Source organism: Arvicola amphibius, chromosome X (genome assembly GCF_903992535.2).
Source record: "Arvicola amphibius chromosome X, mArvAmp1.2, whole genome shotgun sequence".
NCBI classification, from domain to species: Eukaryota; Metazoa; Chordata; class Mammalia; order Rodentia; family Cricetidae; genus Arvicola; species Arvicola amphibius.
In genome coordinates, this window is record NC_052065.1 from 86,322,018 (window position 1) to 86,350,014 (window position 27,997).

The 27,997-nt window shown below is 39.8% G+C and overlaps 2 protein-coding genes across 3 annotated transcripts in view; one reads left to right on the forward strand and one right to left on the reverse strand.

Annotated features, from left to right (window-relative positions):
• The window catches only part of Cstf2 (cleavage stimulation factor subunit 2), a 38,211-nt gene extending 35,511 nt beyond the window's left edge, over window positions 1-2,700 (forward strand). For both annotated transcript variants that reach the window (XM_038317093.1, XM_038317094.1), the window contains one exon: window positions 1-2,700. The gene's annotated coding sequence lies outside the window, so the exon portion shown is untranslated.
• Window positions 2,275-27,997, reverse strand: part of Nox1 (NADPH oxidase 1) — a 27,544-nt gene continuing 1,821 nt past the window's right edge. The window contains exons 2-13 of the mRNA XM_038317095.1: window positions 26,332-26,427; window positions 16,066-16,176; window positions 15,785-15,869; window positions 15,317-15,468; window positions 15,032-15,213; window positions 14,813-14,945; window positions 11,199-11,291; window positions 9,503-9,738; window positions 9,138-9,300; window positions 8,691-8,837; window positions 8,377-8,501; window positions 2,275-3,155 (exon numbers count right to left, since the gene is read on the reverse strand). Of these exons, the coding sequence (XP_038173023.1) occupies window positions 3,029-3,155; window positions 8,377-8,501; window positions 8,691-8,837; window positions 9,138-9,300; window positions 9,503-9,738; window positions 11,199-11,291; window positions 14,813-14,945; window positions 15,032-15,213; window positions 15,317-15,468; window positions 15,785-15,869; window positions 16,066-16,176; window positions 26,332-26,427 (1,650 nt within the window). The 3' untranslated portion in view covers window positions 2,275-3,028. The remainder of the gene's footprint in view (window positions 3,156-8,376; window positions 8,502-8,690; window positions 8,838-9,137; window positions 9,301-9,502; window positions 9,739-11,198; window positions 11,292-14,812; window positions 14,946-15,031; window positions 15,214-15,316; window positions 15,469-15,784; window positions 15,870-16,065; window positions 16,177-26,331; window positions 26,428-27,997) is intronic.

A 27,997-nucleotide genomic window follows, 5' to 3' on the forward strand; every position in this document is an offset into this window, starting at 1 on the left:
GTTCTGAAAAACACCTGGCAACAAATCTGAAAATAGTAATTCCTTAACATTGCTGAAATGTTGAAAACATGGTGACTTCTGCATCCTAACCCCCTGATGATTCAAATTGGTGCCAGGTGGAGGACTCATATGACCATTTCTCCAAACGAAAGCAGTTCATTTTGTTGTCTTAGTTTGTATATTTTCTGTGACGTTAAATAAAGTCTGAACACAATTTTAGCATACCGAAAATTGATATATATATATTAAAAAAAACCATTTTGCTTTTAAGAAGCTAAACGCAAAGGTAAAAGCTTAGATATGTTTTCTACTCTTACTGCAGCATTGTCCTTTCATCTTATATTGCCATAGCTCTATTCTTATGTTAGCATAAACATTTATTCTTCTTAATGATACTTGAGTATTTCTTGGAAGCAATGTCTTCAGGAACTTGGTTGTGTTTGCTTTTAGCAAGGTAATAAGACTAAAAAGACTTTGCCCATTGCCAGGTGGTGGTGGCGCACACCTTTAATCCCAGCACTCAGGAGGCAGAGGCAGGTGGATCTCTGTGAGTTCGAGGCCAGCCTGGTCTACAAGAGCTAGATCCAGGACAGGCTCCAAAGCTACAGAGAAACCCTGTCTCAAAAAACCAAAAAAAAAAAAAAGACTTTGCCCTTTGAAAACTTTCTAGGGTCTCTGAGTTTTCTGGGAGGAAAAAAAGCAAGTATTTAAAACTATAAAATAGCCAGAAGGCCATCAAGCAAAGAGCATACCACAGTAATGTGTTTGGTTTAAGAAAATTCAATTATCCAAATGTGTTGTTCGGTCAGTAGCAGGTCTGAACATACGCCGTTCTGAGTTAAGATAAAGATTGTTTTGGCACTGGTTTGAGTGTGTGTCAGCAACCGGAGAGACTGTTGTAGAGCTCTTCTGTCTAGGTAGCCAACTTTCCAAGTTTACAAAGCCACTGGTTTTCTACATGTTCAAATTTAATAGGAAAATCAAGTGAGAAAATATATTTTATCCCATTTTTTAGAAAATTGCAAAGCTTTCAGCCCTATCCGCTAACTAAATTCATTCCAAGAACTTAAAACAGAAAACCCTAAAACTTTTACACTTTCAAGTCTTTGAAGAGGACCAAGTATAGAACGCAGGAAGGCCCTGTTTATGGTTGCCTGTTTTTTCCTAAGTACTACCTACTTGGAAGGTTATTAGTGTCATTAGCCTGTGCTAACCAACAGACCACCATGTCTTCTGTTCTCCCATAGTGCCATTTCCACCAGGTGGTTTCTTTCCACCATGTTAACCTCAAGACATTTGAAGAGTTGCCTTAGTAATTAGTAAAGTTTACTAGAACTAATTGTGAGCTTATTTATATTCTCAGAACCCTACCCTCTGTGTTAGGATTATGGGCAGGTGAATTAAAATCATTACTAGGCACATAAAGCATAATGCATTGCTTACATGCCAAACAAAAGAATGCAAAGATATTAAAATTGAGGGATTTTTCTCCATATATTTACAATGAAAATTTGCTGGATATGTCATCAAGAAAAGTGCAAAACAGCAAGCACTCCCTGCCTATTCCACTTGGATATTAATTATGCATGTAGCATCACCTGTGCCTCCTACATAAATAAGTCAATAATGTGATGATTTTAGCAGCTGTTATGACTTAAAAACACCAATATATTTAGACACAGAGACCATGAGAAAAGTATTTCTAGTTAGGAACTTGGGTTTTACACAAGTAATTCCCAATCAAGATTTACTGAGGCTGAAGTTATTTGGTAAGCAGTTGTCTAGTAGAAACCATATCCTGGAAATCCTAGTGTGCATTTTCCCAAGGCCTCATTAAACTTAATGTGGTTAGCAGACATTCAGGTGAATAAATTGACATGAGCAGTGGCATCCCAGTTCATCCCTATGGAAGCACTCATCCATGCTTTTACTGGTATAATTAGTACAGTTAGCTACCCCAAGTTTGTGACCTGTCTGTTAGGTTCAGACTAGTGACTGAAAAATGATCCTGCTAATCTTTCAAGCTATAGCTTCCTAAGTAGTAGGAAATGTAAATTTGTTTACTCTTGGTAGAAAATAAGTGGTCTAGATTCAATGTGCTAAATCTGTGAATTCAACAGTCTGAGTACAATGAAGTGTGGGGTTTTTCGCCCTCTGAGGAGGCTGGGGCTTATTTTTCTTGTAATTCACCATGACTAACATCCCAGAGCCAGTGTGGTTATTGTCCTGGTTGATAAGAAAAATAGACATTTAGTGAATGATTCCTCAGTAAATAAAACCTGGAAAATAGTCAAATTTATAAAAATCTTTATTTTTTTTATACGAGACATTCAAAAACTCCTTTAACAAAAATAGTAGAGAGCTGCTGCTGAATTAAGTTATTCCATGATGTAGGCCAGGCCTTCCCAGTTAATTCAAACAATACAAAATGGCAATATAGGCTTCTAATTCAAATTTGATTGGTTAATAAACTTCAGATGGAAATTCTAGGAAAAGTAAGCAAAATTGTTCAATAAGCAAAGACGAAACTTTTCAGTTTTTCTTGACAAAACAAAGTGTAAACTGTTGGTCACACTGGATAAGATTGTGTTTAACAATGTACCTAGTAAGTATGATATGGGAGTGGGAATCTTGGTAATTTTATGTTGTGTATTTATGATTATTGTTTTGTCGTGGATTCAATAAATATTTTAAAAGTCACCCTACTTAGAAATCTTTTGTGAGGGACAAGTGGGAGGGGAGATTGTCAACTAAGTTCAGGAATCAACCAAGACACCAGGGGTTAGATTGTGCAAGTGTCAACCAGCAAAGCTCAGCTGAAGTCAGGTTTCCCAGGATTTACAACTATCCCACAAAACCCAATTCATGTGCTTTGAAATTATTGTGGCTTATGCAGATATCAGGTTGGCAAAGCTCAATTATAAGTTGAATGCAAGCTTTTAAAAGGAGGGAGTGAAGTCCTTGTGAGGCACAGTATTATCTAGTAGCTGACTGCAAGGTTTTGGGCTACTGTGCTGCTTTCTGTAATTCAGAAAGTTTCTTTGTTGAAGTAGAATTGAACCTTCCTAGGATCGAGACTTGAGTATCGCTGACAGCATTTGCGCAGGCTCTTCGCCAAAGTTCGAGGGCCACATAAGAAAACCCCCACTACAGACCTGTAGGAATAGAGCAACAGTAATTACCCAGATGCAATGAAAGCTGTTAGCGGAAATGGAGAACGGCCTCTGCTACTCCTAGCAATGTCGAGCTGTGTGTCACTGGGTCTATCATCATTCTGTCCTTTGCTGGAGTGCACATGGCCCCCATCATTCTCTGAGGAACTATTAGTAATGGTTGCTGAGGGAAAGAGTCATTTTCACCATTTTCTTCAGTCCTGTAGCTACTGGAAACATGCTAATGCTGGAAGCAGCCCTAATTAAACTTACTAGGTCACCAAAAAGGGAGGAAAAAGAACCCATGAAAGTAGAAGAGGGATGAGTATCAGCAGGAGTAGGAGGGGCACAAGATAGGAGGTAAATAGGATTGAAATTCAAGTGATTGGCCCTAAAACCACACATAAAGTTAACATTAAACCGAGCAGGTGGTATTTATATAAATTATTTCTGAAAATTATATTTTTCATGAGGCCATAAATTTGAGGTGGAAGGAATTGGGGGAGGAAATAATGTACTTACTTGATGGAGGAGGGTCATCTGTCTATGTGTTACTTTCATTGGTTAATAAAGAAACTGCCTTGGCCCTTTGATAGGACAGAAAATTAGATAGGCGGGGTAGACAGAACAGAATGCTGGGAGGAAGAAGGCAGTGAGGCAGACATCATGCTTCTACCCAAGACGGATGGTGGTTAGAATCTTCCCGGTAAGCCACCACTCCGTGGTGCTACACAGATTACTAAATATGGGTTAAAGCAAGATGTGAGGATTAGCCAATAGGAACCTGAAACTAATGGGCTAGGCAGTGTTTAAATGAATGCAATTTGTGTGTTGTTATTTCGGGGCATAAGCTAGCCATGCAGGAACCAGGTGGGATGAAAAGCAGGCCTGCAGCTCCTACTACAGAGTGGCACCTCAACGTGGTAAACTGGATCCATGTAAAACCTGAGAGAGCTTAAAAAGGAGAGAGAGAGAGTTTAACACAGCTTTTTGCTGTTTGCTAGGGCATGCTTTAGAGAGACTTTCTGATTCAGCAACAGTGACAGAAAAAAGCCATGCCAGCCATTTAAAAACACGGCTTCCTGGGGCCTGCTGCCAGTGCAAACTCCGGCTATGGAGCATTTCTGGGCCCACTCGGAGTCGGGAACAAAGTAGCTGAGACCATGCCTGTGGCTCAGCTCTTCTTGCCTGGGTAGGCCACGGAATCAGGTCTACTAAAAAGTGGCAGTTTTGAAATACCAGTTTCTGGGCTGTGCTGCCATCACGATCTCTGGCTCCTGCAGGAGACAGAACTTTTGAATGGAGCATTTGGAGTAAAGTGCTACTATTTGTTTGATGGCAACTAGACTCGCTGTGTGCCTAAAAGGGGGACATTGTGTGCTGCTGCTCAGAGACACAAGCAACTCTGCTATGCTAGTGGTGCAATGTGCAAGGATCAGAGGCACGAGCGGCTCTGCCATGTTGGACTGGGCGGGGCAAGCAGGCAATACCTGGTTTTGACCTAAGAATGGCACAGCTTAGATTCTTAAGTGCTTAGCGATGTAAAGGCGCAAATCAAACGTGTTTCTGGACAGTAAAAAAATTACAGATTCACAATAGGACAGATTCAGACATAAAAGACTTTTAAATGGGTCACAGTGTTGGATGAGTGTGCGTAGGCTTGAGAGAGAGAAGAAAAAGAATATAGAGAATAAAGTTAATGGTTTAAAAAAGGGGTAAAGTCTTTAAAGACACAGAATAATGTAAAGTGATAGAGTAAAAATAAGCCACGTAAAAATGGAAAATTCACAGAAAGTCTGGATTCTTTGTATTATTGTATTTTCTTTGAATTTTTTGACTGTAAAGGAGCTAAATACAGAGAGACATTTCATTATATGGGCTACCACTCTAGACCAGAATGGATATCATAAGGGTATGACTTCAAAATTTGGATCTAAGAGCATGATGCTTTGGAAAAGAGGGTCTTCTTTTGTTTTCACAGAGGATAAGACCCTGTGGATTGCTTCTATCCCAATATGGTATGATAGACCACACCCTCCTGAAAGGTTGCTGTGAACACCCTCAAAAAAAGTACTTCGCTCAACTGCCAACTAAGATGACGCTGGCACACAGGTTACACCATGAAAGATCTGATTAACAGCACCCCTATACAGCAGGAAGAAGTTTGAAAAGAAAAAACTGCGCCCATGTTCCCAAATAATGTTTATAAATGTTCTTTTACATTTAAAGGGGATATGATATAGATATGAATAATTTGCATTGTTATAAATTTAAAGTCAATTTTGTTATATGTATTTCTAATATTGATTAAGGTATGTGATTGTGTAGTTCATTTAAAAATGTAGTGTATATAAAAATGTAATGTATAATTATGAAATATAGGTTGTTAAAGGATAATCATCAATAATAGTCAAGCTTGTAGTCATGTTAGATTTTCTAAATATATAGAGATATATTTCAGTTAGATAGGCATTCTTCATATCTTTCAAAGACTACAGAATATGGCATTTAATGTTTTAATAATTTAGGGCTTTTCATGACAATGAGACACATCTGCTCCTGGCAGCACCAATCTACTTCAAGAGGAAGATGGGCATCGAAGAGGCTCCTTATGGAGTTTGGTAGCCATTTGGGCAAGAAACTGCTCTTGCCTGGACTGTTGCATAAACTGGACACAGAGAATCCTCAGAGAGAGGACTGCTGAACTTGCCTAAAGGTGAGATGATCTTTTGGGGTTCCTGATTCATGAAAGAGTCTGTGAGACATTCTGCAGGACACAGCAGAAAGTGACTGAACTGTCTTTGAATTTTCCTGCTTCATGGAAATGTCTGCTGGATACTATGGGCCTGTAGGCTGAAGATGGATGCCCCAGTGGTACAAAAAACTTTGGGTGACTGTCCAGACAGTGAGAGGTCTCTGTCATTTCTAGAGTTTGAAAGTTGCTTATTTCTTGTTTGCTTAGGTAATATTATATCCTTCTGGAGTCTTTGATGAAATAGATGGGAAAGTGCCTGTCCCACAGCAAATGCATATGAGCTAAGTGCTATATAAACAAGCTTTTGTGAACTTATCCCCACCCCAAACTTTTCTGTGCCTTTGAAGGAGGTATTCTGCCAAAGCCAACCTTCCTAATTATGCTGTGGATATCAACTTCTCTTTTTAAGTCTAATTATGGCATAGTACATGTACCATAAAATGCACCCTTTGAACTGTACAATTAATGCTTTTTAGTGTAACCACAAAGTTAATACACAACCATCATCACTAATTCCATCCCCCTCATCTATATTTGGTGCGGGAGAATTGTCTGTATTCTGTCAATCATGTTTTAAATAAATGCTGATTAGCCAGGCAGGAAGTATAGGCAGGAAAACCAGACAGGAAGTAGAAATGATGCAATGAGAACAGGAGAATTCTGGGAAGGAGGAAGTTGATTCCTCCCAGTCCTGTGCAGTCCACCGAGGAAGCAGGATGTGACCTGCCAGCTGAAAAAGGTACCAAGCCATATGGCAAAAATAGATCAGAATAATGGGTTAATATAAGCTACAAGAGCTAATAAGTAGCCTGAGCTAATGGGCCAATCAGTTTTATAACTTATAGAGATCTCTGTGTGATTTTCTTTGGGGCTTGCCAGCTGTGGGGTACCGGGCAGGACAAAAACACCAACAAGGAAGCCCCTCATGTTACATACATTAGAACTCACTGGTTTCCTCCCAGCTGTACCATCCTGCCCTACACAATCACTGATCTACTTTCTCTACATTCAGAAAGGTCATACCACAAGTGACCTTTTCTTTCTAATAATTTTCATTTTTTAAAAAATGTATACATGTAGATTCCCTGGAGCTGGAGTTACAGGAAGTTGTGAACCACCTTTTATGGGCAATGGGAACTGAACTCAGGTCCTCTGGAAGAACAGCAAACACTCTTCACCACGGAGGTGTATCTCCAACCCCTCTGGTTTCTCTTATTCAGCTTAGTATCTTCAAAGTTAATCCATGGTATTGCATGTGTCAGTACTTCTCTCCTCTTTATAGATAAATAAAACTCCATCATCTACATACAACACATATGGTGATAGGAATTTGGGATGTTTTCACTTTGGGCTATTATAAATAATGCTGCTATGTATATGCAATATAGTTAGAGTCCATACTCCAGTTCCTGGCTATTGTAGTTTGAATGTAATTGGCCCCCATAATTGCATAGGGAGTGTCACTTTTAGGAGGTGTGGCTTTGTTTGAGTGGGTATGGTAGGTATGGCCTTGGAAGAATTGTCCACTGTGAGGGCAAGCTTTGAGGTTTTCTATGCTCAGGATACCACCAAGTGTCTCAGTTGACTTCATGTTGCCTGCAAAATGTAGGACTCTCAGCTACTCCTCCAGAACTGCTTCTGCCCACATGCTACCATGCTCCCCACAATGATGATAATGGACTGAACCTCTGAAAGTGTAAGTCAGACTTGCTGTGGTCATGGTGTCTCTTCACAGCAATAAAACCCTAAGTAAGACAACTATATATCAAGATGTATGTGTGTATACATGTATCTGTGTATATACATTCATATGTGTGTATATATGTACATACATATATATGCATACACACACATCTATAGAGGCCAGCCTGGGATATATGAAACACTGTCTCAAAACAATGAGCTCTATTGGTCAGTGAACTAGATAAAATACCCCAACTTATTAAGCACCTCACACCCCAAAATGTGTGTTAATTTCTCTGGTGCTCTGTGTGGCTCAGTACTATCTATAAGGGTAGAGTATCTTCACCTTGTTCATGGCACAGATGCTTATGGGGATAAGGAACAGCTTTTCATCAACTGCAAGTTCATGACCCTTATTTTACTAAAATCCCAGATGAAATTTCCTCAGTTCTCAAGTTTTCTGTTAAATTTATTTGTGTGTGTGTGTGCATGCACATGTGTGCATGTGTGTGTGCTGTGTAGGTTAGTCAGAGCTCAACACATGGGTAGAGTGCCATGGTTCAAGAGTGGAGGTCAGAGGATAACATAAGGGAGGGCGTTTGTTCTCACCTTCTACCATGTGAGGTCTCAAGGACTGAACATGGATCATCAGTCTTGGTGGCAAACACCTTACCTGATAATCTGTCTCACTGGCCCTTTCTGGCCCAGTGCTCTTTCCCCAGGTGTGCTCAATAGACTTAAATTCTAACTCTGTAGACTCAGTTAAGTGGAGGGCAAGGTGCTTACTTGGGGTGAGCAGCAGCTATTCTGGAAAACTCTTTGTCCCACATTGGTCTCCCAAAGGAGGTTTTCTGTTTCAGACCTGTCAGGACGTCCGTGGCTTTGTCAAAGTTTAATGCTGCATGACCAGCCTGGAAGCAGAAAAATATAAAATTAGAAATTCCAAGTTTGACAGCTGCTTTTGCCTTCAGCCACTTTGAAACCTTTGGTGTGAGAATGAGGGCAGGTAAGAAATGATAAGGAATACTTATTTTGGTATTCATGCATTGTATTTTATCTTAACATTTAGAGATTGGAGTCAGTGTTTTATTTGAACTCACAATGTCGCTATCCCAGTCAGTGAGAAAGAGACGGTAGTTTAGGAAATCCATTTTGCCTAATTCCTCCATCTCTTGTTCCAGGGAATTCAGTAAGTTGTTGAACCAGGCAAAAGCACCTGTCTCTCTGCAGATCCAGTAGAAATAGATCTGAAATCAGCAAAAAATAGCCCATACCCTTATTACTTATCCTTCACAATGTACACTGTGACGACAGGTGTGTTTGTATGTATGTGTGTGTGTAACATCCATACATATATAATACATATGTATATACATAGGTTTATCTATATTTGTTGACTAAGTCTAAGGGGAATGAATGACATTTACTCTACTTAACTATCTCCAGATAAGTTTTCCTGCCCCCCTTATTAAGGGTAAGACCTCAAGCTACAATGGCCTTAACCTGTCAGGGCCAGGCCAGGGGGAAAATGACACGTGGGAACATACCTTTTGTGTTTTGAGCTTGTGGTCTGCACGCTGGAATTTGTACCAGATAGATTTCAAGATGGAAGCAAAAGGAGTGACCCCAATCCCTGCCCCAACCAGTACAGCCACTTGATACTGGAAAACATCCTCACTGACTGTGCCAAAGGGGCCGTCCACCGCAATCCTACCAAATAAGAAAAGACAACAGATACATGAAGTCTCGTCTCAGTCCTTAACCTTAATCAGCCTCCCAGAAACAAGCTGCTTCCCCAGCCACTTAGTTTAATTATATGCTTGATTACCATACTTTTGCTTCAAAAACAAACTGTTTTCTTTTTGGTTAAACTAAATTCTGTTTTGAGTCTCTGAAGGTCTCAAGGACCTACCTGGGCATTGGGGAGGGCCTTTGTTCAAATGTCCTTATGAGATTTTCTGTCCAATCCCCTGCTGCTCGGATATGAATGGAGAAAAATTCTTCCTCTGGAGCAGAGGTCAGAGTAAAGGGATGCCACTCCAGGAAGGAAATGGAGGGGCAATTTACAAATATATACTGTCCCACTTCCATGCTAAAGCCACGCTTGCACATCTGCAGTTCCAAAACTTTCGATGGGTGCATGACAACCTGTGAGTGAAGCACATAGATCACGAGAGGCAAACTCTGAACATGACAAGGGCAGGCATTTAGCTAAAGGAGTGCTTCTGACGTGTAAAGTGTGAGGTCAAGTCCCCTCTAAAAGGGGGCAGCCACTACTTAGCTAGAGACAATAGTTGCAATGTGGGAGTGAGATTCTGTGCTGTCAGGGCTCCTGATAGTTCAAGAGAAGGAAAAAATGGCTTTAATAATGTTGTACTTTAGTTCTCATAAAAATAATGGATGCTATTATGAAACATATATATATATCACTGTAATGTATGTGCATATAATATATAACATATATGTATGATATATATCACTGTGATATGTGTATACACTATATAACACATATTACATATACATAATGTGATATGTGTGTATAATACATGTATATAATATAAATACATACTGTGATATGTATGTGTATATGATATATATGTATTATATGCATACACTGTGATGTGTGTATATAATATGTATGTATAATATATATACACATATATATCACTGTACTTTGCTCATGTCTGCTCCATACTTGCCCCCTTATTAGGTGATCCCTTTCTCCCCCAAGTAGTCACCATTCTGCTGTCATGTCACAATCTCTTCGTCCCCCACGTAGTTCTCCGTTGCTTTCATACTCTATATACATTTATATTTAATTCATATTGAAATTTCTATTCCAAGCGTGCAAGCAAACATGGCATTGATTTGCCTTTCAGGCTTATTTCACTTACCATGATAATCCTGGATCCAGCTCTTCTTCTGTGAATACCTTACTTTCATTCTTCTTTATAACCTAATAAAATCCCATCGTGTTTTTTAACACTTGTGTTTATTTATGTGTGTGCATGCTTGTCTGTGTATGCACCACACACATGTAGTGCTCACAGAGGTCAGAAAGGGGCTGAAGATCCCCTGAAGCAGCTGGAGTTACAGGCATTTGTGGGCCTCCATGTGGGAGCTGGGAACGGAACAAGAGCAGCCAGTGCTCTTAACCACTCAGCCATCACCCCAGTCCCCAAGAAATGTCCTTTTAAAGGGGAAACTTCCATCCAGTTTCTTAAAAGGCTGATAACCAGCTCTTTATTTTAGTTTAGGTCACAAGAACAATTCCAGGGCCTTGAGCATAGTAAAAAAGCACTCCACCACGAAGCCACATCCCCAGTCCCATCCACTCTTTAAATAATCACCATATACACAGAACAAAAGACACTTGTGGGTAAGCTCTGGCTCAGGTCCCCTCTTTGTACTCTCCAATGTAGATTCATGCTAGTGGTTCCAGCCAAAGACCTATTGCCCACAGTTTTGTCCAGCACTGGGGAAACTAAGCATGTTTCTTCTTCCAACATCATTTTTATGGCTTCGGGGGTGAACACCTGACAACTTAGTTCTGCACTCAGGCAGAACAGAGCTTTTCTCACTGCGATGGAAAGTGGATATTCCTTTACCTTAGTAATCACAACCTTCTGCTGGGAGCGGTAAAAGCGAAGGGTCCTTTCAAAGATATATAAAGCGATTGGTGCCAGGATCCACTTCCAAGACTGCACAAAGACAGGGTAAAGAGTGGAATCACTCTTAAAGCTCTCCCTTAGGACTTATTCTTGTAGAGGTTCTTCATTTAACACATGCGTATCAAATTCTCTATTGTGTATCATTATCAAGTCACTGATTTCAGCACAGGTTAAAATGGAAACAAACACAAAACAATTGTTTTCTTTGTTAATATGTCATTAATAAAATAGATCATTCCCTGAAATATCCAGGTCGTATCAGGGAGCAAATGCAAATGGCAAAAATAAGACATAAGGGTACATGTGTATGTGTGTGTGTTAAATTATATTTACAATTTAAAAACTTGAAAATCAAAGAAAAAGTGCCGGTTATGAAAAGTGAAATTCACAATATAAGTAAATGATTAAATACAAAAGTAACAAAACATCAAGACGTGGGATAGAGTATATGACTGATGCTCCCAGTACCAACACACGGCAAAACACCCAAAGTAAGCAGACTTCTTAAAAACACAGTAGCACTTTAGTCTGTCAAGTGAGAAGTCAGATTTTAGCAGTGATGTCCAGAATTAACCGGGATTTGGAACAATTCACGTGTTCGCAAACGTAACTAATGGATGTTGACAGCATCTGCCTAGGGGGCGATTTGCCAGTCCATCTCAACAGTGTGAAAGTAGTCCCTCTCTTTTATCCTGTAATTTACTTCTAGAAAACAGGGATCGAAAAACATAGCAAGGGTGTGCATAAAGCCCTTGGCAACTGTAGTGACCAAAATATTCACTAAAAAAAAATGACCAACATGGTATATACAGATGTTTTTTTGAAAGGAATATTTGACAATAGAGGAAAGACTCCAAAGATATAGATAGGATTACCTCAGGTTGTAAAAATATGTGAATTTTTGTTTTAAAACTATCTTTAATATATGTTATTTTTCTAATTTTTAAATGGTGGATGTGTTAAGACTATCTTTTATAGCCAGGTGTAGGGGCGCACACCTTTAATTTCAGCACTCGGGAGGCAGAGGCAGGCGGATCTCTGTGAATTTGAGGCCAGCCTGTCATCTGGTCATTTCATACGTTCATCAAGGGACTGAAAAGATAGAGGACTACCCACTGTCTCAGAGGCTTCGGATCAGTTAGGTCCCTACTGTTGATAGGATCTACTACAATGCATCCGTCTGTCCATCCACCCATTCATCTGTCTAGGTCTGATCCTGTACTTGACCTCCACAGCCTCCCTAGTCCTGGTCCTGCACCTCGCCCCTGCAGATAAACTCAATGCTGAAGCTCTGCTCACTTATGGTGCTGTGGCTTTGCTTGAGCCCTCTTCAATAGCGCTCCTGCAGGATTTATTAGCTGACTCCCACAGAGATTCCCTCTGCAGAAATACCATCAGCCTTGCCTCTGCTTCCAGTAAAGTCACCTTGAAATTCTTGAACTCCACTGTGGCTGCTCTACTTCTTTGTAGCCATTCTATCTACATAGATAGATGATAGATACTTTTTAAAAGATACTTTTAAATTACTTGACATATTAGTAAGGACCCAAAGACTCCTAACAGAATGCATTGAGCGGGTTGTGGAGAAATAATCGTATGCAGCACTGGTGAGAACATACACATTTCTAAGTACTTGGAGAGGGTGATTAGGCAATATTTGCCAGACTTGGAGTTTATTCCATAAATTTACTTGTATATATGTTTAACTCCATGTACTAGGCTGTTAATTATACCATTACTTGATAGAACCTAATACTGGTAATATATGCCCAGCAGTAGGGGTAATTCATACAGTAAGATGTTCAGTGATGATAAAAAGAAAGAGGCTTTGCTAGGGACTTGTCATGGGTGCCCTATATCAGAACCACAGATGATACATTTGGGATTTTCTATAAGGGGAGAACTTATTAAACAGCAACAAATTCACAAGCTACTATAGGTTGTGTTTTGTGGAGTAGTCCTGATTTCCCTTGATACCAGGCTATTGGCAAACACCAGTTCATATAGTCACATCTTAGCTATTAATATCAATTCTTAGATAGCACATCATATAGTCTATGAATTTATCTGTACATATTGAAAGATTTAATCCTTCTCAGAGTGCTTTGAGGCATCACAAGTTGTTGTTCTAGTTCCATCGATTTCCTCAATGTAGCAAATGTTATGAGCAAGCTAAAGTAAACTATATCTATGATAATTTCCAGAGGATACACATTTTAATTCCATGAGTTTATTTATTTATTTATTTACTTTTATTGATTTATTTATTTTCGGTGGTGTTGAGAATCAAATGCAAGGTTTTGTGCATATATCGATCCTCTTGTCTCTGCCCCCTCAGTGCCAAGATTGCAAGTGCCTGTGCTATGTCCCACTTTTTCTGTGGGTGCTGAGGATCTGAATTCGTGTCCTTCACCACAGTTCCTGGAACTCAGTCTCGGTCTGTCTGTCTGTCTGTCTTTGTCTCTCTGTCTGTCTGTTTCTGTCTCTCTCTCCGCCTCTGTTTCTCTGTGTGGTGTGTGTGTGTGTGTGTGTGTGTGTGTGTGTGTGTATACATGCGTGCAAGCACACATGTGCACATGCATAGGCATGTGGTGGCCAGAAATCAATGGGGTAACTTCCTCATTTTCCACCTTACTCTTTGACAGGGCGTCTCTCGCCAAATTTGAAACTTATCAATTTGACTAGATTGGCAGGCCAGCAAGCACGAGGGATACTCTTGTCTCTACCTCCACAGTGCTGGGATTATAAGTGCATGCAGCTCTGCCCCACTTTTTCTGTGGGTGCTGAGGATCTGAACTCATCCTTATGTCTGTGCAACAAGCACTTCGCATGCCTTCACAAGAACTGTGGAACAGTACTTGTCAAGCATGCTGTACCATTAAAAATAGCCTGATTCAAGGATGTTTTGATTTTTCTCCATGAAAATTTGACCGGGATTTCTCAGCTGAACTTTTGGAACAATACAGTGGTCAACGGTTTCATCTTTAGGTTCATAAAAAACCTAGACCTGAAGGAAAGCTCCATTAATTACTGATGATGATTTCACTTCATCTTACAGATTTTTTTGTCCCAAGATGGAGATAAAAGAAGTGCTTACCTCAGTGATCATTTATCTCAAGCAGCAAAACTGGGACACAGGCCGGGCGGTGGTGGCGCACGCCTTTAATCCCAGCACTCGGGAGGCAGAGGCAGGCGGATCTCTGTGAGTTCGAGGCCAGCCTGGTCTACAAGAGCTAGTTCCAGGACAGGCTCCTGCAAAGCTACAGAGAAACCCTGTCTCAAAAAAAAAAACTGGGACACAGTAAATATTATCAATAACTTTACTTCTATAGAGAGGCCACACAGCATGCAGCAATTAATGGTTGCTACATGCTGTAGCAATTTCTTTCTTTTTCAAGAGTCCCTGTAATTGCCTGTAGCAGATGACTTTTTTTTTAAAAAATCATAGATATCTTTCATAGGAAGGAACCAACAGTGAGCAAATAATAATGACAATACTAATAAGGGTAACTGTGAAATAGGAGACAGTCCTTCTCCCATGGCATTCTTACCTCAGGGGGGTGCCCCACAAAGTGAGGATGTCTGCAACTCCATTCATACTTATCCCACTCAAGAAAAGACTTTGAACAATTGTGGGGATGACTTTCACCCATGCTTTCCTCCGTTTGACGCCGGACAATTCCACTGAAACACACAAAGTAGGACAGATTGTGACAATGAATTATCCAAAAGATGGGGGTGGGCATGAGAATAGGATCTGAAGACCTTACCCCAGGCCGTGGATCCCTAAGCAGATGATATAGACGATAAAAAGGTGATGCGTATACCAGAAGAGCTCAAAATAATTCCTGCGGATAAACTCCATAGCTGATGTTACCATGAGAACCAATGCTGTTGTGGCAATCACTCCAGTAAGGCCAGCAACACTGGTAAACGTTGCATGCATCGCTGTCTGTGAAAGGAGAAATGTCAGCCTGGCCACAAAATCTACCAAGAATACCATGATCTCCCCGATCATGACCAGATATCCATGCTTTCGCATCAAATCACCTCACCGTGTTTGGAGACTGGATGGGATTTAGCCAAGAATCCTTTTCTTTCTCATGACGAGAGAGGTTGGAGAGAACAAAGGCAAGTGATCCATCCATGACCTGCTGGCTTCTACTGTAGCGTTCAAAGTTAAATAGGTGTGCAATGACATGAATAGCTAAGTGGAAAGATAGGAGGTGTCAGGAACATTATGGCAACCATATCCCACTGAAATAGGAGACCCCCCACCTATAGCGCCTAGCAGAATGCAGAGTCCACAGTATATACCCAACACTGAAAGGCCCAAGACCTCCCACCACCATCCCACTCAGTTTCCAAAGGAACAGATTATATACTCCACAAATATGGTTCTAAAATTGTCTCATATAGAGTTCCAGGTGCTCATTAAATATTTTTAATGTTTATATGCACAGGCAAATGACATTGCACCCTGAATCGCCTGTTGTCTATGGTTGCATCTTTTGCCACATTACCTGTGAATATGCAGATCATATATGCCACCAGCTTATGGAAGAGGAGGTTGTGATCCAATGGCTTTCTCAGTGAGCGGTTGCAAAACTACAAATGCAAAGTCATCCTGGTCAGGTGTCACCAGTCAGTCTTATGAAATTCACTAATTCCCACCAACATGCCTGCCTTAACCACAGCATTCCAGTGCCCAACCATCGCCATCCACCAAAGGAGACCTCTGGGTTCCATTCTGAGGGACTCTTCGTTTAATGTGAAAGCTTAGCTAAACACAGCAGGAACTCACTGAGCAGGTGCCCCTCAGGAAGGACAGCAGATTGCGACACACAGGAATCAGGATCATCATGCTGTTAAAATTCAAGCAGAAAGCAGAGGCTCGGGCAAAGGCCAAGGCGGTCTGGAACAGAGGAGAAAAAGAGACTGCTACTTTATCTCAGCATCCAGCAGGTGAGGACTGGTCCGGTCTACTTTTCTAGGATGAGCAAATGTACATTGAGAGGCGGTTTCCTGCCTCTCTCAGTCATTCTCTCTCAGCAACCAGCATACCAGGCCAGTCTCTCTGCCAAAGAGAGACAATGTGCTGAACTTACTTACTGGAATTGAGGAATTCTCATGACAGTGGTTTGGAAATGTTGAGTGATATATTTACTAATGTAAACAAGAACAAGGTTCAGTAATTCTGCATTAGCAACTACAATCTATGAATGTAATAGTTTGCAGAAGATATTTTTATTTCATGCATTTAATTATACTTTTATTGTTTGCCCTTTATAAAATAGCCTTGGAGATCATATATATTTTTATATATTATTAACTAAAGCTTATATTTAAAGATACAATTATGGTTGATGACTTTTTTATTCTCTTTTCCACATTTTCTAATGTTGAAAATTTAAAAAAGCAATACTTGTTTAGAAAATAAAAATTTAACCAGCTGTATGTGATGTCTTTAAAGTGGAATGCTTGGAGAACTTTTAAATTTAGCTAGAGATAAAGGGGAAAGCTTTTCTTTGCTCAGCTCTGGGCATGGGACACAGGGCCGTTTGCATGCTAGGTAAGCACTGTTCCCTGAGAAAGTGTCATTTCTAAGTGAAGAGCTCTAAGATGATTTCCTTGAGTGACCAGAGAGCATAAAGTAAGAACAACAAAAGGTCTAGGCAGTCATGGCAACTAAAGTCAACCTCTCAATTCTATACAACTGGTCTCCAAGCTGCTTTATGTTTTTGGACTGCTATCTATGAATTACGACAATCTTATAGTAGTAATTGGGTAGGGGAAGAGTCAGGCTATTTTTCATTGCAATTAAGCAAATTGATGAGTCTTACATGTGTGCCTATAAACAACTAAAAAGACAAATACAGGTGAGAATTCACGATTTCTTAGTATTTTAAAAGAATTATTAAGACACACCTCTTATGCTCATGGATTAGAAAAATCCATGTTGTTAAAATGGTTATATTAATGAAAGTAGTCTACAGATTCAATGCAATTCCCCTCACAGTTCCAATGACATTCTTCACAGAACTATAAAAAAAAACCCTAAGCTTCATATGGAAATCCTTAGCAGAAAGAATAATGGTATAAATATTACAAAACCTAATCTCAGATTAATACTACAGAATCATAACAACAGAATGGTATGGTAATGTCACAAAAATGCATACAAAGAGATGCGGAGATGGTGAAGCAGGTAAAAACATTGTTATGTTAACATGAGAGTCTGAGTTCTAACTTCTAGCACCCATATATGAAGCCAGGCATGACAGCAACACCTGTAACTACAATGCTTGAGAAGTGTGGATGGAGACAGAAGTATCACGGGGCTTGCTGGCCACCAGCCTAGATCCACATTCAGTGAGAGGCTTCGTCTCAAAGGAATAATGTAGAGAGTGACAGAGCAGAAGACCTGACAGCTCCTGGTTTCTGAACAGAAGTGCTCACACCTATACACACATATGCATGTATACCCCACACACAAAGTAAATAATTTTTAAAAACAGCTATATAGTCTGATGTAATAGAAAAGAGGACCTGATGTGGGATTGCCCTCTGTATGTTATGAATATGTTTTATTACCATTAGTTATTAAAGAAGCTGTTTCAGCCAATGACTTAATAGAGTAAAGTCAGGTGGGAAATCCAAACAGAGATATAGAGAAAAAATAGGCAGAGTCAGGGAGACACCATGTAGCTGCCAAAGGAGAAAGACGGCAGCCACCAGCCAGAACCTTACCAATAGGTCACACCCTCATAGTGATACACAGATTAATAAAAATGGGTTAATTTAAGATTTAGCTAAAAAATATGCCTAAGCTATTGGCCAAACAGTATTGTAATTAATATAGTTTCTGTATGATTATTTGGGTCGGAGCAGTTGGGAAACAAAAAAGCAGTCTCCACCTACAAAATGGGCCACTAAAGTGAGGCAACTACATCCACATAAAACCTGAGAGAGTTTAGAAAGTTCTAGAAACAAAAGGACAGAATTAAGCATGACTTCTTGGTAGCTGTATTTTTTTTTCAGACTTGTTCTGTTTGCTAGAAGCAAGCAGAGGTATGATTCCTTTAAGAGAAGGCTTCCTGACTCAGCGGTAGCAACAAAAACTGCACGGGTCTTTAAGAAGGTGTCCAGAGCTAGTTGCACAAACAGCTCTAGCTCTTTCAGGAGACTGAACATTTGAATGGACTTTGTGGGCAACATGCTGCAAGTTACTTGGTGGCAGCATGGGCCAACTGCTTCTCAGAATTGAGGTGGTGGGGATGTCTCCTACCTGACAGTCCCAGAGCTGATGGTAAAGGTACCTCCACCATATCAAAAGGCTGAGAGAGGCTGAGCCACCATCCAGAAATGCCATGACCAAGATGCTTACCATTTTAAAAGTGCCCCTGGTCAGAAAATGTTTACAGATACGCAATAGGACAGATTCAGACATAAAAGACCTCTAAAAAAGACACACTATGTTCAAAAAATGTACATAGGCTTGGGAGAGAGAAGAAAGGAGTATAGACAGTTATAAAAAGAAATAAATCATTTTTTAAAAATAAAACAAAGTCTTTAAAGAGACAGAGTAAGATAGTCATAGATTAAAGGAGTAAAGAAAAATAAGCCACATAAAGATGGAAAATACACAGAGAGTCTGGGTTATATATATCATTGTGTTTTCTTTGAATTTTTTGACTGTGAATAAACTAAGTACAGAGAGACATTTCATTGCATAGGCTGCTCTTGACTTCAAAATTTGGGTCTAAGGATATGTTGCTTTGGAAAAGAGGTTCTGCTTTTGTTTCCACAGAGGATAGAAAGCTGTGGATTCCTTACCAGTTAAAATGGTTAAATCAAACAAGGCCCCTGAAGCAATGGCCCAGATGGTCCAATATCCATGACAGTTTCAGGACTGCTGGTTGAGGATACCCCATGAAAGACCTGATTAACAGCATCCCCAATCAACAGGAAGTAGTTTAGAGAACAATGTCCAAATTCCCTAAATGATTTTTAATGTTTGTTTACATTTAAAGAGGGATATGCTATAGAGATGAATATTTTGCATTGGTATGTATCTTGGTTTATTGATACAAATTTAAGATCAATTTTGTTATATATATATTTCTGCTCTTGATTAAGGTATTGTGCTTGTACAGTTCATTTAAAAATGTAATGTATAAATAAGAAATTCAGGTTAATAGATAGTCATCTATAATAGTCAAGCTTGTAGTCAGGTTAGTTAGGTTTTCTAGACATACAGAGATATATTTCAGATGGATAGGTATTCTTCAAACCTTTCAAATACTAACAGAATATGGCATTTAAAATGTTTTGAGAACTTAGGATTTTTTATGACAATGAAACACATCTGTTCCTGGCAGCATCAATCTACTTCAAAAGGACAATGGGCATTGAAGAGGCTCCTTATGGAGTTGGTTAGCCATTTGGGCAAGAAACTCCTCTCGCCCAGACTGCTTAATGGGTATGATGTATGAACTGGACATGCAGGACCCACAGAAAAATGACTGCTGAACTTGCCTAAAGGTGAGATAATCCTTCAGGGTTCCTGCTTCATGAAAGAGCCTACCAGACATTCTGCAGGACACAGAAGAAAGTGACTGGCAAACTGTCAATAGAGGTGAAACAGTCTTTCAAATTTCCTGCTTCATGGAAAAGTTTGCCAGATACTATGGACCTATAGGCTGAAGATGGATACCCCAATGTTACAGAAGAACTTTGGGTGACTGCCCAGGCAGCAAGATGTCTCTGTCAATTCTAGAGTTTTGGAAGTTGCTTACAATGCACTTTCTGTTGACTTAGGTAATATTATATCCTTCTGGAGTCTTTAATGGAGTTGAAGAATAGATAGTTATAATCAGTTTTCTTTAGTTATGATAAAATATAAAGTAGATATAAATGTTGTAACTATAATTCTTGCTTGATAACTGTTTTGTTGTATGTAATTTTACTATGTTAAAGTTCAAACCTTCCTTTTTATTTAGACAGAAAAGAGGAGATTATGTGGGATTCCCCTCTCTATGCTACGAATATGTTTTATTACCATTGGTTATTAAAGAAGCTGTTTCAGCCAATGGCTTAGTAGAGTACAGCCAGGCAGGAAATCCAAACAGAGATATAGAGAAAAAGTAGACAGAGTCAGGGAGACACCATGTAGCTGGCAGAGGAGAAAGACGGCAGCCACTAGCCAGAATCTTACCAGTAGGCTACACCCTCATGGTGATACACAGATTAATAGAAATGGGTTAATTTAAGATGTAAGAGTTAGCTAAAAATATGACTAAGCTACTGCCCTAACAGTATCGTAATTAATATAGTTTCTGTGTGATTATTCAGGTCTGAGTAGTTGGGAAATGAGTAAGCAGTCTCCACCTACAAGGACCCAGAAATACACTCAAACAGCTACCTCCACCTAATATCTGACAACAGTGTCAAAAGCACATATTGGGGAAAAGCTAGCCAAACGGTGCTGGTGAAACGAATATACATCTGTTGAAGGAAGAAACTAAATCCATATAACTTACTCTGTGCAAAAATATCAATTCAAAATGGATTAGAGACCTGAATTTAAGGCCTCAAACTCTGAATGTGGAAGATTCTTCAAGATATACGCATGGGCTTTCTGGAAAAAAAAGACTCCAAACACCCAGGCCATAAACCCAAGATTTTAAAAGTGGAATTGAAGAAAATTAAAAGGTTTCTCAGGGACTAGTGAGATGGCTCTAGTGGTAAAGGTGCTTGCTGTCAATCTGGGTATGAGTCCCAGGACACTTGTGGTGGAAAGAGAGAAGAGACTCGTGTCTGTGTCATCAGTCTGTCTGTGGGCATGCGGCCCCGGAAGTGGAAACAGGACCATGGGAGGAGAGGAAGAGATATTAAGGAAGGTGAAAGGAAAAAAAATGAGAAAGTAATGGATTATATATGACATGAAAGCAGAAGAGGAAACATTTCAAAAGAGGGAAGCAGCAAGTTGGGCTTTGGGGAGATTGGGGAAGGCTCTGCCAGGGGAAAATGAGTAAGAACAAAGTAAAATTGCACAAAAAATGCCATAGTGGAAACCCTTTCCTTATTTATACAGTAACTTGAAAAAGAAAGATAGGGACAGAGGGAGGAAGAAATGTTGTCAACTATTAAAAATAAATCCTTTTTTCCATACAACCTAAGCCCAGGACAGTGTGACTTCAGTGAAGCAAGCCAGGTCAAGACTGCCTAGCGTCCATGCTGGTTTTCAGCGTAGGCAGCACCGTGAACGAGAGCTGTCCTGCTGCTTTCCATTTCAGACTCTTCTCATGGCTCATGTTCTTGCCCCTGTTGAGTCACACGCTGGCTGGTTTGGGTAGAGACAGCCTGTTCCATTGCAGATGAAATTGTCTCTGCTCATCACAAAGATCTTACATTTCCACCTTGGCTCCCACAGTGTACCTATTTGAGTCACATAGGATTCTGGAAGCTATAATTATAATTGGCAAGTAAATTGAAAATACTGGACTATAATTTCACATCTCTACATTCTGTGGTAGTTACCCATCCAAGACAAATTCTTTTTAGAAAGAAACAAGCAAAAACAACTTCTATTTCACCCTATTGCAGAACATGGAGCTATCCCAATGTATATTCATTTCTCTATATCAACCAGTGGTATTGAAATCTTGTGGTCAGAAAGGCCTCATTTACTGTGGGTTTAAGCTCCTCCCTCTGCTCCTTATTTGGAATGATTCATAATATTCTCCCAAGATGAGCATGCATTTTCAAATTATCCTATGTAATGACTCAATCAATCAATTATGATCTATAAATATAAGGGTCTGATATTCTCTTCAAACATGAAAAGCAGTGGAGTAGGCATTGTAGATATTTTAAAAGCCAGCTTTTAAAACTTAAACTTGATCATTTTAAAGTTTTCTTTTGTGCACATATATTGTATGTTGATCATATTTCCACCCATACCCCCTTACCCTGCTTTCTCTCATGTCCCAGCCTGGTGTAGGAGGCCCTTCTGTATTTGTGTTGCCTTCATTGGATATTAACAAAACTGTTTTGGCCTTTTGAGAAGGTAGGAACTTAGATAGGCAGAGAAAACAGAACAGAATTCTGGGAGGAAAAAAGCAGAGACAGGCAGATGCCATGGTTCTCCTGCCCGAGACAGATGCTGGTTAGACTCATGCTGGTAAGCCACAGTCAAGTGGCAATACACATTAATGGAGATGGGTTAAACTAATATGTGAGTTAGCCAATAAGAGGCTAGAGATAATGGGCCAGGCAGTAATTTAATTAATACAATTTCTGTGTGGTTATTTCAGGGGTTAAGCTAGCCAGGCAAGGGGACAGGACGCAGCCTGCTCCACCTCCTCGCTCCTTACAACACCAGCCTTTTAACAATCTTTGCCCCCCACCATTTTACTTCTCCTCTACTGTCATATACACATGTACGCTTTTATTTCTCCATATGAAACCTGAGACCTGCCATTTAAAGAAACCAACATATTTGCTTTTCCGGGGCTGATTTGATTCACTTAATATATTTATCTTCAGTAGCATCCATTTTTCTGCAAATAACCTAATTCTGTTTCATCTTAATGGTTGGAAGAATGCCTTTTGTTGTGTGTACATTCACTTTGTTTGCCTCTCCCTCGGCTAACAGACCACAAACTGTTTATGTCTATTAAGTGGAGCCTCTCCATTTCAAGCATCTGCCTATTTGGAAAATGTAAACACAGTGAATTTCAAGATACCAGCTTGAGATCCTTGAATACAGAGCTGGGATGAACTGGCTCCACTACAATCACATAAAAAGATATCAAAGACATATTGAGTGTAGGAAGTGATTTCCATACACTTTCTGTACTGTAGTCCCCTTTTTGACTGATTTAAAAAATATGTGGGAGTCCCACTGTATTTGTAGACATATATGTTTAAAAGAACAATTTTCACTATATTAAAATTTAAAAAAAGTAAATGAACAATATTACCTACCTTGGAAAAGAAACAAAATATGTGCCTGACGCATTTGTGAATACATCAGTGTGACTGTTCAACACATGCAGTGATCTATGAACAGTGCTGGTCTCTAGGGAGTGGGAGCAAAGTGCTTTTCACATGTTACTGACACTTTGATCTCACTGGCAGCAGCAGCATTTATAATTCATTTTCATTGTTTTTCTTAGATTGGAAATAGATTTTTTCCCCCAAGGCTGGAGAAATGGTTCAATGGTTAAGAGCACTGGCTGTTCTTCCAGAGGTCCTGAGTTCAATTCCCAGCAACCACATGGTGACTCACAACCATCTGTAATGAGATCTGGTGCCCTCTTCTGGCATGCAGGCATACATGCAGAACATTCATACATAAAATATAAATAAATTAAATTTTAAAAAAAGAAAATAGATTTTTTCTCACATATACTATATCCCTATTACAGTTTCCCCTACTCCTCCCAGCTCTTCCCTGCAAATCCACTCCTTTATACCTCTCATTAGAAACTAAGCAGGCTTCTAAGTAAAAATGTAATATAATATAATATAACATAATAGCAATATAAACCAAACACTATACAATGGAATAGCACAAAACAAACAAAAGGAAGAGAAGCCAAGAAAAGGCACAAGAAACAGAGACTGAGAGACCTTGGAACACTTGATCCTAAATGGGGTGTCTCCATCAAATCCCTCCCCTCAGGGCTCAGGGAACCCTGCAAAAGAGGAAGCAGAAAGAATGTAAGAGCCAGAGGGGTATAGAGGACCAAGGAAACAAGGCTTTCTAAACACAATTAGGACCAATGCACACACAACTTACTGAGACTGGGGCATCATACAAAGACCTACATGGGTCCGTCCGTATCAGATGGGGTCATGGAGCTGGGAGAAATGGACACAAGCCCCTAACCCAGTGGCTATCTAAGATTGATAACCACTTGCAAAAGAAAATTATTTCCCCCAAGGGAGTCTCACTAGGGAAAGAAAGTGCTGTTATTGTGTAGGCTGCATGCCCAGCAGCAGATGGTCAACAGAAGACAAGCACAATGGCATCTTTGGAGGCTCCTTGGTTCATAATGTCTTGCTGGGACCTTTCAGAAAAAAATTTATATTATTTAAAAATTTTACATACATACATACATACATACATACATACACACACATATATAATACATACATACATACCCTATAGATCCTTTGTGTATATATCATGACTTCCATTTGAGTCTTTTTATGGAATTCCTGAGTGGTTCTCTATGCCTATAATTCATTTTTAAATAAGGCTTTAAAAATTGAAACATCCACAGGATATCAGTATGATTCATTTCTCGGCAACGAACTTTTTGGTCATGAAGTAAGCAAGTTCTTAATAACTAGTCATATTTGTTGCATTGTTCTATTAATATAAAGCTATTTTAGGACAAATTAACACTTCCTTTGGAGTTTTAGCTTCTAAAAGGAAATGGAGAATGCACTTTTAAAATAGAAAACAGCAGAGTGGAATAAGCAATGAACAGAACATTCAAAGTCATTGTGATCTCAACATGTGCCCTTTGATTATGACGAGAAAAGGGTTTTTTTTTTTTTTTTGCAAAGGAGAACTGCCTTTAAATATGAACATAGAGTGAGTCTTTGTGGAAAGCTACTAAAAGAAGCTCTGTCAAGATGAAAGTGTTGTAACCAATCCCCTGTCTGTTACTCCACAGTACAGAGAAGTGGAAAGCAAATTTGCTGTCCTAACCAGGTAGGGCCTCGGTACACCACTCCAGGTAGCAACTGTCACCCCCAAGCCAGTGCACTCAGCTAAGTCTCACCGCCTTTTCTGTACTTGACTGCCCCCTTTCCAGCCTTCTCATCTTTGTTCATCCCCGAGATATTCCAACGTGTCAGTAGGCCCTGAGTTCTGCAGCAATGTAAGCCTCCCTTTTATCCTCTGAACCCCCTAGGTATTTATTCCTCGTTTTCACAAGGAGGCACTAAACCATAGCAATGGTTTTGAAGTTTTCCTTTAATTTTTAATTACATTTATTTGTGTGTGTGTGTGTGTGTGTGTGTGCTGTGAAAATCAGAGGACAGCTAGCAGGAGTCGGTTCTTTCCTGTTACCATGTGTGAGTCCTAGGTAGCAAACTCAGGTAATCTGGCTTAGTGGCAATTGCCTTTACCTGTCAACTCATCTTGCAAGCCACAACCAAGATTTCCTTTTTAATTTCTCCGTTTTCTTTGTTGTTTGTATTTATTCCTTAATATGTTCAGAACACTCAGAACATTTTCCAGTGCTGGGAATGGAACGCGGGCTTGAGCATACCAGACAGTGTTCTACAATTTATATTTAGATTCAGCAAGCTCTTAAAATCATACGCACGAGGTCATATGGCAGGTGAAGGCTGCTCTGGCCAAAGTGGAAGCAGAGGCAGGAATTCTGTCTAGTTAGCCTTCTGGCTCCCTGTAGGGTCACATGAACTTTAGAAAACCAGTTGTGAGTCACAGGCTAATAGTTTTCCTTAGTTCATATTTTCCTTACTGGCTCTGAAGGAGTATACCCACTATCAGACATAGCAAATAAAAGCACTGCATGTTGACTTAAATTAGAACTTCCTATGAAGACAGGCATGGTGCTACACACCCTGAATCTCAGGTTTCTGGAGGCCAAGAGGCAGATGAAACCTTGTCTCAAAAAAAGTGAAAGTGAATATTTTTGTATACTTATGTGTATAATTGGAGCACACACACACACACATATATATTCATCATTTATCTGAAATTCAAATTTGAATGAGCATCTGTATTTTTCCCCTGGTATGCCCAGCCCCCAGAAAAAAATCAAAGAGCTGGGTCAGAAAGGACCACAAATGGAAGATTTTAACAAACAACATCAACAACAAAAGAAAACATTAGCCAGGCCTAGTGGCACATGCCTATAATCATATACATACATACATACATACATACATACATACATGCATACATAATAAGCTGTTTGGGAAGTTGAGGTACAAGGATTTCAAGAGCTAGGCCATCATGTGTCACATAGCAAAAATACATCTTTAAAAGGGAAACAAAAAATCAAAGCCCAGTACTCACCCCAAGAATTTGTCTTGTGTAATAGTACCTGTCAGACTGCTCATAATTCAGGAAGGCATACACAAACAGAAACATGTTCAGCCCCAACCAAGACACCTAGAAGAAAAAACAAGCAAGGAATATGGACGAGCTGGGAAAGATGTAAGGAAGGGGTAGGAAATAATATGGACATACTGAGTGTTTTGTGATCATCTATTTTTGTTTTAAATTAATATAACTCTACTAGTATCTAGCTTGTTTTCAGAATGGACAATCTGAGGCATGCATTTTATGCTAACGAGAAGGATCAGCCTCCTGAGGCCCATGGCCCACACCTGGCTCATCACCAGATTGGCATGTCCTCAAAACTCAGAGTGTTTGCTTTGTGGTTTTCACTTTAAATCCTTGAAAACATCAAAAGAATAACATATCCTGACATAAAAATTATATATACGAAACTCAAATGTCATTGGCTATAAATAAAATGGCATTGGGATGTCTACTCTTTTCCATATCGTTTATGGCTGTTTTCGTCATGCCATGGTGAACTTGAGTAGCTGGAATGGAGACCAAAGAGCTTGCAAAAGCCTAAAACACGTATCTAGCTCTCTTCGGAAACAATGGCCAGTTCCCGGACTGGCACGAGCTTTCAAACTATCACCCCTAAAGAATGATGCTGGATGAACATGTAAATTTCTGAAGAAACAAAGAAGAAATTTAGCATCTTTTAAACAATGCTCACTAGAGAAAGACTAAACCATTCCCAGCTGGGTCTGCCTCTTTAATTATACCCTGATATATTTTCCTGCTTTTAGGTTGCGAGACTTTTTGGCAACCTAACCTATTGTTTTATATTTGTGTGAACTGTAACGACTGTGTGCGCCTGTCCAAACCTCCGCGCATTGGCTAAGAGAATAATTTGGAAGCCAGTATGCGTTGCTATGGAGATGAACTCTATCCTAGTCGGCAACTGAACAGATCTCTTTAGCACTGGGATGCGTTTTGATACACCCCAACCCCAAATTACTAAGAAGCATTTCAACCTAGCAGTAAAAGGTCTTAGTCTGGGGCATGGCTCGTTCATATTCCCTAGCTATAGAGCACTCACAGACTGGGAGCAACACAGTAAAGTGGTTTTCAGTGTAAACTGGAGCCAAACATCTGAGACTCCATTCTAGTGCCACCATTAGTAGCTCTGTAATATCAAACATGTGATCTGAATTCTAGGATCAGTTCTTTCACCTATGAAATGAGGTATCTATCCCACAGCAGTGTTGTGGGACTTGCAATAACTAATGCATGCTTGTTTTGCATATAGTACAAGCTTAATACATACTAACTACAGGCTGATTTTCCACACTAGCTTGCTCACTCCTAATTTCTTCCTTCTTTCCTTCCTCCTTTCTTTCCTCCTTCTGCCTTTTTTCTCCTGTTCCTTTTTGTGTGTGAGATGGGGTCTCATCGTAGCTGGTTTGACCCAAGTGAGTCTTGAACTAGGCTTAGACAGTCCGTTCACTTCAGCCTCCCAAGTAGCAGGGATCGCAGGCACCACATTCAATCAGTTCCCTCCTGCCTCCTTTGCCCGGGATCCTTTTTCAAAACTGAAGGTCTTTTAGAGACTATTTGATGCCGTGGGGAAAGAAAATTGAAAGCCATAGATACTTTAAGAATAATTAAAGAATAAGAG